The 13,186-nt window shown below is 42.9% G+C and overlaps 2 protein-coding genes across 3 annotated transcripts in view; both read right to left on the bottom strand.

Moving 5' to 3' along the window:
- lyrm2 (LYR motif containing 2) overlaps window positions 1-413 on the bottom strand; it is an 18,742-nt gene extending 18,329 nt beyond the window's left edge. For both annotated transcript variants that reach the window (XM_060913973.1, XM_060913974.1), the window contains exons 1-2: window positions 328-413; window positions 26-166 (exon numbers count right to left, since the gene is read on the bottom strand). In XM_060913973.1, the coding sequence (XP_060769956.1) occupies window positions 26-166; window positions 328-372 (186 nt within the window). In that variant the 5' untranslated portion in view covers window positions 373-413. The remainder of the gene's footprint in view (window positions 1-25; window positions 167-327) is intronic.
- A 7,986-nt stretch (window positions 414-8,399) lies between these two features.
- The window catches only part of lats1 (large tumor suppressor kinase 1), a 42,386-nt gene continuing 37,599 nt past the window's right edge, over window positions 8,400-13,186 (bottom strand). The window contains exon 8 of the mRNA XM_060913970.1: window positions 8,400-9,610. Within this exon, the coding sequence (XP_060769953.1) occupies window positions 9,122-9,610 (489 nt within the window). The 3' untranslated portion in view covers window positions 8,400-9,121. The remainder of the gene's footprint in view (window positions 9,611-13,186) is intronic.

Raw genomic sequence — 13,186 nt, 5'->3', positions numbered from 1 at the left:
GACTTGACTGGAGATGTCTGTTCACCTGATCTGTGGCCTCCTTGTTCCTCTTGAACTCCTCTCTTGCCCAGTCCTTCAAATATTTACGATCTGCTTCCTCGGGCACTTGGCGGATTGTCCTCAAAATATTACGGTACAAACCTAGAACTTTCTGTCTCTGCAAGAACTAAAACATGTCCAAACACTCAAGCAAACAACAATAAAAACAACAACAACTCACCTCCAATAATTATTTATATCTCTGCCGAGCTAGCAAGCGACTGCAAACTAACTCTCACTGTAAAATATTAAATTACAAATATATTTAAGTTAAAAATCCCACGCCACCTGTTTCAGGTTGAGTGTAGTTAATGGTAACCTTGCCATGGCCATTTGTTCGAACCACAGTCAGCGTTGACCAAACAACATTATGCTGTATCACTGCCATCTAGTGGACTGGAGTGACATTACACGCCGTTTCCCGAAATGGAGGACTGCAGTGGAAGGCTTATTAATATTCATAAGCAAAGCGCTACCTGATTGGTCCGTAAACGGCTTCGAAAAGGGCAACCGGTTTCCTGAAACCAGTTCCAGAAAGTTCTGATTGAGCAAACTGAGCACACAGAGACAGAGCTACGATTTTGGTCAATCACAGTATTTCTAAAGCACACCAACATGGTTTTAAACTAAATAAAATTGATTAGAGTGAACAAATTCCCTGCTTTGTTGAAATATTTCGCGAAAGTTACCTCAGCTTTGTATTTACTTCAGTAAGATGAACTTCATTAATATTGCTGTGGATGTGAAAAATAAAACCCATTATTTTTTTCGCGGTCCGGTTTCCATCAAATCCTGCGCTCTGATTGGCTGGCGAGCGGGTCTGTATCCTACGATACGGACCCCGGTTACGGACCTCTGGCGACTCGTTCGTTCACAACAACGACAAACATAGTAGCAATTGTTGTCAACATTTATTTTCGCGGCGGCACGGTGGTGTAGTGGTTAGCACTGTCGCCTCACAGCAAGAAGGTCCTGGGTTCGAGCCCCGTGGCCGGCGAGGGCCTTTCTGTGTGGAGTTTGCATGTTCTCCCCGTGTCCGCGTGGGTTTCCTCCGGGTGCTCCGGTTTCCCCCACAGTCCAAAGACATGCAGGTTAGGTTAACTGGTGACTCTAAATTGACCGTAGGTGTGAATGTGAGTGTGAATGGTTGTCTGTGTCTATGTGTCAGCCCTGTGATGACCTGGCAACTTGTCCAGGGTGTACCCCGCCTTTCACCCGTAGTCAGCTGGGATAGGCTCCAGCTTGCCTGCGACCCTGTAGAAGGATAAAGCGGCTAGAGATAATGAGATGAAATTTATTTTCGCATTTCTCAGGAGAATAGCATTAATTTTACAGCATGGATAGCGATAACGACAATGTTCACAGCGAAAGCGAGTTTTACTGCCCTGAGGAAGACGAAATAAAATAAAACATTTCAGGAGGAAGCTAAAAACCTGTAACTGTTGCTAACGCCGAGCAAAAACATGGCTGAATCCTGAATAACTCAATTTTGTATAAATAGGGGACTACATAGGCGGCAAAATGTAGTTGTTTTCCTGCCATGGAAGTGCACTTGTATACCGAGGAGGAAGCCATTTGCATTACAGCCGTGAATGAGGATTCAAAATAGCATTAATTTTACAGCATGGATAGCGATAACGACAGTGTTCAAAGCAAAAGCGAGTTTTACTGCCCTGAGGAAGAAGAAATTAAATAAAAGAAAGCATTTCAGGAGAAACCTAAAAACCTGTAACTGTTGCTAACGCCGAGCAAAAACATGGCTGAATCCTGAATGACTCCTATTTGTATAAATAGGGGACTACATAGGCAGCAAAATGTAGTTGTTTTCCTGCCATGGAAGTGCACTTGTATACCGAGGAGGAAGCCATTTGCATTACAGCCATGAATGAGGATTCAAAATGGCGGCTCGGCTCGGTTTCCCCTTTCGGGCGCTCTCGTTTTCTGTTAGAATTTGGTAAAGAAAAAAATAAATATATTATTTACCAGCTGAAGGTCGGTCCGTATGGTGAAATACCGTGACCTCGGCCCAGAGGGCCTCGCTCAGTACTTTCAAGACCTCGGTCACGGTATTTCACAATACGGACCTCCCAGCTGGTAAATAACATATACAGCGCCCTCCACAATTATTAGCACCCCTCGTTAAGATATGTTCTTAGGCTTCTAATAAATTCTTTTTTTTTTTTAATAATATAGGACAACAATGCAAAAAAGAGAAAAATCCAACCTTTAATTCAAGTGCATTTATTCAGTGGGAAAAAAATCCCACATTAAGAAATAATTATTTTACATGAAATCATGTGTGCCACAATTATCGGCACCCCTGATGCTAATACTTTGTACAACTCCCTTTTGCCAACAAGACAGCACTTAATCTTCTCCTATAACATTTCACAAGATGGGAGAATACAGAGAGAGGGATATTCGACCATTCCTCTTTGCACAATCTCTCTAAATCATCCAGAGTCCTGGGTCCTCTCCTATGCACTCTCCTCTTCAGCTCACCCCACAGGTTTTCAATTGGGTTGAGGTCTGGGGACTGAGATGGCCATGGGAGCAGCTTGATTTTGTGTCTGGTGAACCATTTTTGTGTAGATTTGGCCACATGTTTAGGGTCATTATCTTGCTGAAAGAACAAGTGATGACCCGTCTTCAGCTTTCAGGCAGAGGCCACCAGATTTTGATTTAAAATGTCCTGGTATTTCAAAGAGTTCATGACGCCATGCACCCTAACAAGGTTCCCGGGGCCTTTGGAAGAGAAACAGGCCCACAGCATCACCAATCCTCCCCCATACTTCACAGTGGGCATGAGGTGCTTTTCCGCATACTCATCTTTTGTGATGTATTAGAGTGTTTGTTGGCAAAAAGCTCTATCTTGGTCTTATCTGAGCAAAGCACACGGTCCCAGTTGAATTCCCAGTACCGCTTAGCGAACTCCAGACGTTTACATTTATGCTTGTAAGTGAGAAAAGGCTTTTTCCGTGCATGCCTCCCAAACAGCTTGTTGGCATGTAGATCGCGCCTGATGGTTGTTATGGAGACTTTGTGACCCCAAGATGCTACTCTTTGATGCAATTCTCTAAAAGTGAGCTTTGGAGAACTTTTTACTTCTCTTACCATCCTCCTCACTGTGCGTGGTGGCAAGATAAACTTGCATCCTCGTCCAGGCTTGTTTGCCACTGCTCCAGTTGTTTTAAACTTCTTGACGATTCCTCTGACTGCAGATATGGGCCGGTGTAGGTGAGCAGCTATTTTCTTGTAGCCATTGCCTGACTTATGAAGGTCGACACACATCTGCCTTACTTGAATGGTGTGTTCTCTCGTCTTTCCCATGTTGAAGAGTGGATAAGAGAAATACACCTCTGCATCACATCATATTTATACCCCAGGGAAACAGGATGTGATGAATTACTAATTAAAAGTTCCTAGATACTCCGATCAACTTTATAAACTACAGTAGAATGACAGAAATGCTTCAATTACATTTATTTTCTAGGAATTATGGGGGCCAATAATTGTGGAACAGGTGATTTTATGAAAAATTATTTCTTAGTCAGGGATTTTTTATTTTTAAATTCACTTGAGTTAAGGGTTACATTTTTCTACAATTTTCAGTGTGAGATTATGCTTCTGCAATAAAAATTTAATTTATTTTAAGGCTTTTAACACATCTTAACCAGGGGTGCCGATAATTGTGGAGTGCACTGTATGTATCTTCACTCATTTCAGACAACTTCAGATACAACACTGTCTTTAGGAGTACAAGAAAAATTGTTTTGTTTTGTTGAAAAAAGAGAAAATCTTTGAGGTGCACTCACCGTGAACAAATTATCAACTTTTGATCATGACTAATTACAAAGAGGGAAAAATCTGACCTCTGGTCTCAAACTGAATTTTTATTTATTTATTTATTTATTCATTTTACAAATAGGCGGCACGGTGGTGTAGTGGTTAGCACTGTCGCCTCAAAGCAAGAAGGTCCGGGTTCGAGTCCCGTGGCCGGCGAGGGCCTTTCTGTGCGGAGTTTGCATGTTCTCCCCGTGTCCGCGTGGGTTTCCTCCGGGTGCTCCGGTTTCCCCCACAGTCCAAAGACATGCAGGTTAGGTTAACTGGTGACTCTAAATTGACCGTAGGTGTGAGTGTGAATGGTTGTCTGTGTCTATGTGTCAGCCCTGTGATGACCTGGCGACTTGTCCAGGGTGTACCCCGCCTTTCGCCCGTAGTCAGCTGGGATAGGCTCCAGCTTGCCTGCGACTCTGTAGAAGGATAAAGCGGCTAGAGATAATGAGATGAGATTTTACAAACACATCCTTTACTAGATATCCACGCTGTCCATCAAAAGTGGTAACGTTATTTTAATTACTAGAGCGGCGGCTACAATTATCGACTCCTTTCCTTTTCAGATTTACCAATAAAAACAATTTTACAAACGTGAGTTTCAGTTACAACAGTTATTGGTTAATTAATCAACTGAAAGACCCACCTCGCCCTTTGATCTTGTCGTATATGGAATTTTTTTTTCCCCGCACGATCAACAATTTTTCAGAAAACCCAAACAGTATGATCGCAAGTAAGCATGGTGGAAAGATCATGGACATGTTTTTACATATCAAATTCACCGATATTGCACGATCTCCTTGTCGAAACCTACTTTGTTTCTTACTCTTTCATTTGACAGTCGCTGTTTTGTATCTAAACACGCGTTTAAGAATCACGTGAGGTGTCGATAATAGTGATCACTTTCACCGGTGTCCACCATTATCGACACACTGTGGAATTAAGCGACATTTACAACTGTTATGGATCGATCTTTGTGTAACATTGTGGAACTAGATGAAGTACTTTAAGAAAAAAATAAAAGTGCTGTGATCGATAATTTTTTTTTCTGATTCATAACAGAATGGAAGGTTCATAGAGTATTTGGAATCCTATTGTAATAAATAGAATTAGACCAGAATTAAATTCTGAGCATTTAAAAAATTCCTGAAATTTTTTTTCCAGTTTGTTGTAAATATCTACAACATATTACAATATCAGTCGACATTTTATATTTTGGTTCGAGGAATGATATGCGACCTTTGACCTGGATGTTCATGTGGTTACAATGTCAATTGCCTGTTGACACTGATGGCTAAACTACAAAACTATAAATTAATACATACGACGACGTAACAAAATGTGATCTACGAAAATACTTCGAAAGTGGAACAAAAAGATTTTCTGACGCAGGTCCAACATTATCAGTTCATTTGTTTACAAACATTAGAATTGCGTCCTCATTTACGTAAACACCGACATCGATATATTTATCTCATCTCATCTCATTATCTCTAGCCGCTTTATCCTGTTCTACAGGGTCGCAGGCAAGCCGGAGCCTATCCCAGCTGACTACGGGCGAAAGGCGGGGTACACCCTGGACAAGTCGCCAGGTCATCACAGGGCTGACACATAGACACAGAGAACCATTCACACTCACATTCACACCTACGGTCAATTTAGAGTCACCAGTTAACCTAACCTGCATGTCTTTGGACTGTGGGGGAAACCGGAGCACCCGGAGGAAACCCACGCGGACACGGGGAGAACATGCAAACTCCACACAGAAAGGCCCTCGCCGGCCACGGGGCTCGAACCCAGTACCTTCTTGCTGTGAGGCGACAGCGCTAACCACTACACCACCGTGCCGCCCCGATATATTTATATAAAAGATATTTTGTATTAAATATAAGTCTATGTAAAACAAATTTTAAATAAAAACTATGTTTTGTTAAATTGATACCACATACCGATTTTTTTTTAAATAATCAATCATCTGGATGTCAATAATTGTGGAACGGTGTCGATAACTGTGGACAAAGGTGTCAATACTTGTTGCGTGGTGTCACGTGATTTGATTCTCGATTATTTAGCGTATCAGCTCTTTTTTTCCCCCAGTGGAAGTTTGAGTAATTAATCATGCACAATTAACGTATTGAAAGTCTTAATTTTTGCAACGGACAAAAGATCGTTAAGGTGTCGATAATTGTAGCCGCCGCTCTCGGTCTCAATGAAATAAAGAAATGTTGTTTTTTTCTTTTTCATTAAATGCTCCATAAATCTACTGACATGCTTTAACGCACATGTTAATTGACACAGAATGGACAGAGTTGAAAAATAACCATTGGTTTTGAAAATATAGTTTGATAAATTGATTGCTAATCTTTTTTTATTTGGTAATTATATTTATAAATGCGTCTATTAAATAGTTCACCAAAATAAGTTATTTCCATTGTAGACTGTCAGACAGAAATGCCATAATTATATATTTTTATTTACACGTTTAAGTTTTATAATACACTCCTCAGGTGTCTAGTTCACACAGGTTAATATATTCAAGCAGCAAAATGAAACGTCAGAGCTTAAATGTTTCACTGGCCAATCAGGTCGCAGCTTCTTGAATATTAATAAGTGAATATTAATAAAGTCCTGTGCCTTCCTTCGTGTAGATTTCTTATTCTCCTTTCAACTCGAGGCTACGTTATGACATATTACTGCCACCTAGTGGACTGGAGTGTCGCTACAGCCATTGAGATTTATTAATCACTGCCATCTGTCGGTGTGGAGGAAAACACCAAGTGTCAAGATCAAGTGCTTCTCAATCTTTTCGCCAACTATCCGTATACTATATTAGCTCATTATTTATGCAATATTGTTCCTGAACTCATCTCATTATCTCAGCCTATCCCAGCTGACTACGGGCAAAAGGCGAGGTACACCCTGGACAAATCACCAGGTCATCACACTCACACCTACGGTCAATTTAGTTAACCTAACCTGCACGTCTTTGGACTGTGGGGGAAACCGGAGCACCCGGAGGAACCTGGGGCTCGAACCTGGACCTTCTTGCTGTGAGGCGACAGCGCTAACCACTATACCACCGTGCCGCCCGTTCCTGAACTTTTGGATCAAATTTGTTTCCAAACAACATCCAAGCAGTTCAGGGTCAAGGATCCAACAGTGGCGGCTTGCTAGTACATGGATTTGAACTCTCAACTTCTCAGTCAGTAGTCCAGAGCGCTGGCTGATGTTCTCATTCAAACCTCTTCTTCAACTCAAATGGCCAGTCAAACTGGCTAATGATCAAGAACTCTCAGATACCGCAGCCAGTTCTCGTCGGAATGAGTCCTGAACTGGATATGCCGCTCCAAACCATGAAGGACTACTTTAACTCTCTTCCAATGAATCTGCTCCCCAAGTTCTCCATTCAACCAACACGTCGAAAGCCAAGAACAGCCCACGCCTAAATGAAGGCACTGATACGGTGTTTTCTTCAAACCTTGATGTGACCATTCACATGTTATGGAATAAACTCGCCCTGGTTGTCTTCCAACAAAGACTGAAGACCCATCACTTTACGAAGCACATAAGCCCATGTTTACATTAGACCGTATCAGCGGATCATCAGATTAACGTTTTTAAAACGATTAGTGTGCACACAGCAACACCAATACACGGATACGCTCGGCTCCGCAGGCATCCTGCGCTCCAAATCACTCCGCCCTGAACAGCGAGTGCCCTCTGGAGGGTGCGCACTCCGGCCCTGCGCAGCTCACAGAGCACGCGAGTGAAGCACACGAGCAGTGATTCGGGACTGAGCCGCTGTGTGTGTGATCCCAGTGCATATCACTTACCACTTGCAAGTGGAAGGATGGCAAGCCTAAAGACAATCATAACTACACAATGGGCAGTATTTGCATCAGTATTTGCAGTATTTTCATACTTTTATACTCTTTAATGAAAGGTGATACAAGGCGGAAGTCCGAGCCGTTTTTCAGCAGTCGCGTCACATGACCAACGCCAGCGAATCAGGAAGGTGGATGTCACAGTGACGTTGTCCAATGAGACGCCAGCTAGAGCTCAGCACAGCGTATCCGCGCATTCTCAATGTTTACACAGCACCGGACCAGACACGATCTGGATTGAATACGTGGACGCTGGCGGATTCCCGTTTCCCGGCGTTTCCAGGCGGTTTAATGTAAACGGACAGTGCATCCGCGAAGAAAACGAGACAGATACGGTCTAATGTAAACTTGGCCTAAGTCGTCAACTCATCCCAGCTCCTCTCGAACAGGGTTTGATGGAGACGACCGAACACGTCATTGAGTTAGTCTCGCTAAGGGCAGCTCGATTCTCTCAGTGCAGGCTGGTTTGTTAAAAGCTGATCTCGCATGTGTGAAGTGATTTTTGTTGCAAAGTCTCTCATAAATAAGCACTGTTAAAGAGAGTTCCTTAAACTTTCTCATTGAAAGGAAAAAAAACAACAGATTTTACGCTTAAAAGAAGTCTGAAGCGGGAGTCAAGGTGAAAAACAAAAAGGGACCGGGTGAGAGGAAGGGAGCTCGCCCTTGGATTTATTTCCTACACCAACACAACTGGAAAAAAAAAAAAAAGGGTACAAAAATGTACACTACATAATTTATAAATACATTTGAGCGTATAAATTAGAAAATACACAAAAGGCTAATAATACAATTCACACAATACTCTATGAATAATCTAGTGTCAGTTCAGTTGACTGGCTAATACGCTACTTCCCCTCAGGTTTTTGGTGAAAGAGTGTAAAATAAAAAAGGCACAGCAACAAAAAAAGCGTTAATGATTCCACCAATCCCTGGATAGCCCACGTGAGGCCAGATCAGCGTGAGAAAGACATCTACTCAATCATAAATTAACATGACATTGGTGAAGGATGCATAATTGAGCTAGTCTTTTCCGCTAGAGTCCTCGTTCGTTTTTTTTTTTTTTTACAAGGGTTTCAATAAATTAAGGCTTTAAACGGTGTCGAAAAGACGCGTTTCATTTAAATCCTCGGTTGTTCGAACAGCACTGATCAAAGTGCGATGTGAACATGGAATAAATTATACACAACCGCAGCCTCGAAAAATCGTACCTCAACACACACGCGCGCGCGCACACAATCCAGACAATATATTCTGCTGAAAATTCTGTACATGATCAGGGACACACACACACACACACACACACAGGTCCCATCCCTGCTTTATATATAGTAGTGTTGCTTTTCCATGTAGTGTGAATGGAAATGTTAAACATAAATGAGGCCCCGCCCTTGTCCATGCGCTTGGCTCTGAAGCTCCTCCCCTTTTTCCTCCCCGTAGTCCTCGTATTCGATCGGTTTGGGGCAGCTGTACGGGTGGCCGTTATCGTCGAAGAAGCGGCGGAAGGTGAACTCGTAGAAGGCGTGCTCTGGGTGCTTGCCGTTCCTGAACCAGGCGCTCAGCGTGTCGTTGTGGTTGCCGTCGTCGCTCCAGAGCTTATCTGGGTCCACGGGGTCGAAGTTGGACGTGTCTGTACAGTGGGCGATCTTGGGCACGTGGGGCGGCGGATGAGGCTGCTGCCGCATGTCCACGCTGAAGTCGACGCTCCTGAAAAAGGCGTGCGCTTTGATCTCGTCTGCACCGTTCTTCCCCAGCCGGTCCTCGGGCCCTCGGCACAGCTTTACGATCAGATCAGACGCCTCGGCGCTCAGCTTGGCCTGAGGCGGGATGTGCAATGCCGTCTGCCAGTTTATCACCTGCACACGAGCGAAGATAAAATTTTAGGACAGATTTAAAAAAAAAAAAAAGCAGCACCATTTATCGTTCTCCTTAAAGGGATAGTTTGGGATTTTTGACATGAATCTGTATGGCATCCCCATCAATAGTGTCGTGCAAACACACTGACTTACCCCTGACAGCATCCTGTGAGTCCAGTTCTTGTCCAGTTTTGGTCCAGACGAAAGTAGTCCGGCAAGTTTGTTGGGGTCACGAAAGTAAAACGTTTTTCGTCTCAAAACAGTACGTGTTCAAAAGAGTGATATATTTGCATCACAAAACCGTTGCCAAATAAAAAGTCAGACCTCGAAATCGCTTGGCACTATTTTCTCTCCCTTCTTATCACTGCGCGCTGCCGCCAGGTGACAGCCACGGCTGGTTCATTCATTGTTTACTAGTGATGGGAATTTCGGCTCTTTTGGCTCTTCTTACTATAAGGAGCCGGCTCTTTCGGAAGATTTTTTATAATTATTTCTCATGACCTGTACATTCACATCGCGCGGCGTCTTTGCGCCTGCAGCGGTGCTTTGCCTGTGCTGTGGCTGAAAACAGTTCCAGATATAAATTGGTCTAGTAAATCCCTTCGTGTTAATTTGCATTGATATGTGTACTCGATGTGAATGTACAAGTCTCATCTCATCTCATTATCTCTAGCCGCTTTATCCTGTTGTACAGGGTCGCAGGCGAGCTGAAGCCTATCCCAGCTGACTACGGGCGAAAGGCGGGGTACACCCTGGACAAGTCGCCAGGTCATCACAGGGCCGACACAGACACAGACAACCATTCACACTCACATTCACACCTACGGTCAATTTAGAGTCACCAGTTAACCTAACCTGCATGTCTTTGGACTGTGGGGGAAACCGGAGCACCCGGAGGAAACCCACGCGGACACGGGGAGAACATGCAAACTCCGCACAGAAAGGCCCTCGCCGGCCACGGGGCTCGAACCCAGGACCTTCTTGCTGTGAGGCGACAGTGCTAACCACTACACCACCGTGCCGCCCAATGTACAAGTCATGAGAAATAATTATAAAAAATCTTCCGAAAGAGCCGGCTCCTTACAGTAAGAAGAGCCAAAAGAGCCGAAATTCCCATCACTAGTAAACAATGAATGAAACAGCCGTGGCTGTCACCTGGCGGCAGCGCGCAGTGATAGGAAGGGAGAGAAAATAGTGCCAAGCGATTTCGAGGTCTGACTTTTTATTTGACAACGGTTTTGTGATGCAAATATATCACTCTTTTGAACACGTACTGTTTTGAGACGAAAAACGTTTTACTTTCGTGACCCCAACAAACTTGCCGGACTACTTTCGTCTGGACCAAAACTGCACAAGAACTGGACTCACAGGATGCTGTCAGGGGTAAGTCAGTGTGTTTGCACGACACTATTGATGGGGATGCCATACAGATTCATGTCAAAAATCCCAAACTATCCCTTTAACTAAGGGCTCGTTGTTGGCCAGTGAGTGCTGAAATTTTCCGTTTTTCAAAGCCTCAAAGTAACCAAGCCCGGTAACAATGTATACAAGACTACGCTGTGCATTTCAAAGCCCGTACTTGTTTTAATAGCTCCTTGGTCTTCATGCTGTTGGTTCAGGTTCTCCGTCACACACTGGGTTCTTCCAGAAACAGATCATACGACGCTAACAGGCTGCACTCGGGCTAGTTTAGAGGTTTCGCAGCAGCAGCATGGGTCAACGCTTATCCGATTACTACTTCATTTTTTTTTTGCAAATAAATTACCCAAGCTATATTGATATTATAGCTGTCCAAAACCTTCATGAGGATTATTTACACCCTACTTAGTGCACTCAAAGTATCCCACAACGCATGACGAAAAGTAGCGTACAACCGATGGTCACTAAATCAAGCAATACATCCCATCATGCATTGCGGTCGCGCTGAAAGAAATCAAAGTGTGAAATGTGATTTGATAAAAGGCAGCGATAAAGGAGAAAGGATTCAGCCTTGATTTAAAAGAACTGAAAGATGCAGGTCCTTTGTACTGTATATGGGTCTCTCTCAAACTGGGTACTGTGGGGGTCCCCCACTAAATATACTCTCAGTCAATAAACTATATGGTTTCGAATGGTGATGTTGGTTTTAATTTGCAATAAAATGCTGAAAGAAATAATACAGATAAAACAATCTTTGATGTGAATACTCTTCAGAATTTGGCAAAAATTCTGCAAATTTGTGGAAAAATGGCGGCTTGATCTGGGACATGATAAATGGTCGACGACATCGCGTTCCCTTAAAAAGGCTGTAGTCCACTGAAAAGTCTACAGTTATCACTAATTGTATTTTAAGTTGTAACTTTATACACGTAAGGATTGGTGCGCTCACAGAATATCATAACCGTAATAAAACATCATGCAAAATATTTGATCACCGTCGTAACTCCATTTTCCGCAAACCAATACGATCGTGTGTTTTGATCTAAACGGAAAGCCTCAGGGTCGAGGTCACGACCTCACCAAAAGTAGGAACTTAAAATCACTACGCCATATAAACATTTAGCTATAAATCCGCGATTTTGTTTTTTAAAACGAAAGCTGAAAGTTAGGTATAGAATATGTTTCTTACAGAATATGTTACGATGGTAGCTGGTCTTGTATGAATTTCTGAGCTATAAAATGAGTTGTGGTCTATTTTCTACCATAGCGTGTTATTTATTTGTGTGCGGGGAAGGACACACATTAACAATCTGCATGTGTAGAATGGAATTTTCCACTCCAACAGTTAGAAGTTGATCGTGCTTCCGTTTGCGGTCTTTCTGTTACGCGGGTGATCTGTTCGGACGTTATCACTGAAAAGGTGAGTTTTGACAGTTTTATTTGGTTTTAGTCTTGCAGTATAAGGGAATAGAATGTTTCTTTTTCATCTTACTTTCATATTTCGTAGTGTTTGCGTATTTTTGGCCAATATTTTGCAACCATGGTCAATTTAGATCGAACTTTCGATAGAATCTACGGCCAGTCATTTTGCCCCGCCCCCACCTCACGCTCTGTCCGGTGTGGTAGTGATGTCCCGATGCTCGTGCGCCGCAGCAGAGACCCGCACGACCTTCAGCCGGTGCAGTCGCTGTTCTTTTACCACCGCCGTTATTCTCATCTTTCCGGTGTGTTCTTGATTTTTCCATTGTGAGGACTCCCTAAAGTGAATGACGCATGAAATGGAATGATGAATGACAGGTAGTAAATTTGAACAATAAATGGTCCCTTGTCATTCAGATTCTTACAAATGGAATAATGATTGAGATCTTTAGTTTTAGACCTCCCTAGGATAAGATAAGTGGGTGCTTGGTGGGATATCAGCTTTTACAAATGGAATGACAGGGTTTCTATATGTATTGCCTTACTTTGAGCTAATGTTGTCAGTGATATCACCTTTTACAAATGGAATGATAAGGTTTCTAGGTGGAATGACATACTTTGAGCCAATGTTATCAGTGATATCAAATTAACAAATGGAATGACATTGTTTTTAGGGTTAGGTTATAGGTGATATCACTGATAACATTAGCTCAAAGTATGTCATTCCACCTAAAAACA

This window comes from Neoarius graeffei, chromosome 2, assembly GCF_027579695.1.
Source record: "Neoarius graeffei isolate fNeoGra1 chromosome 2, fNeoGra1.pri, whole genome shotgun sequence".
Taxonomy (NCBI): Eukaryota; Metazoa; Chordata; class Actinopteri; order Siluriformes; family Ariidae; genus Neoarius; species Neoarius graeffei.
The sequence above is the reverse complement of the archived record's forward strand: the minus strand, read 5'-3'. Positions and strand labels throughout refer to the sequence as shown.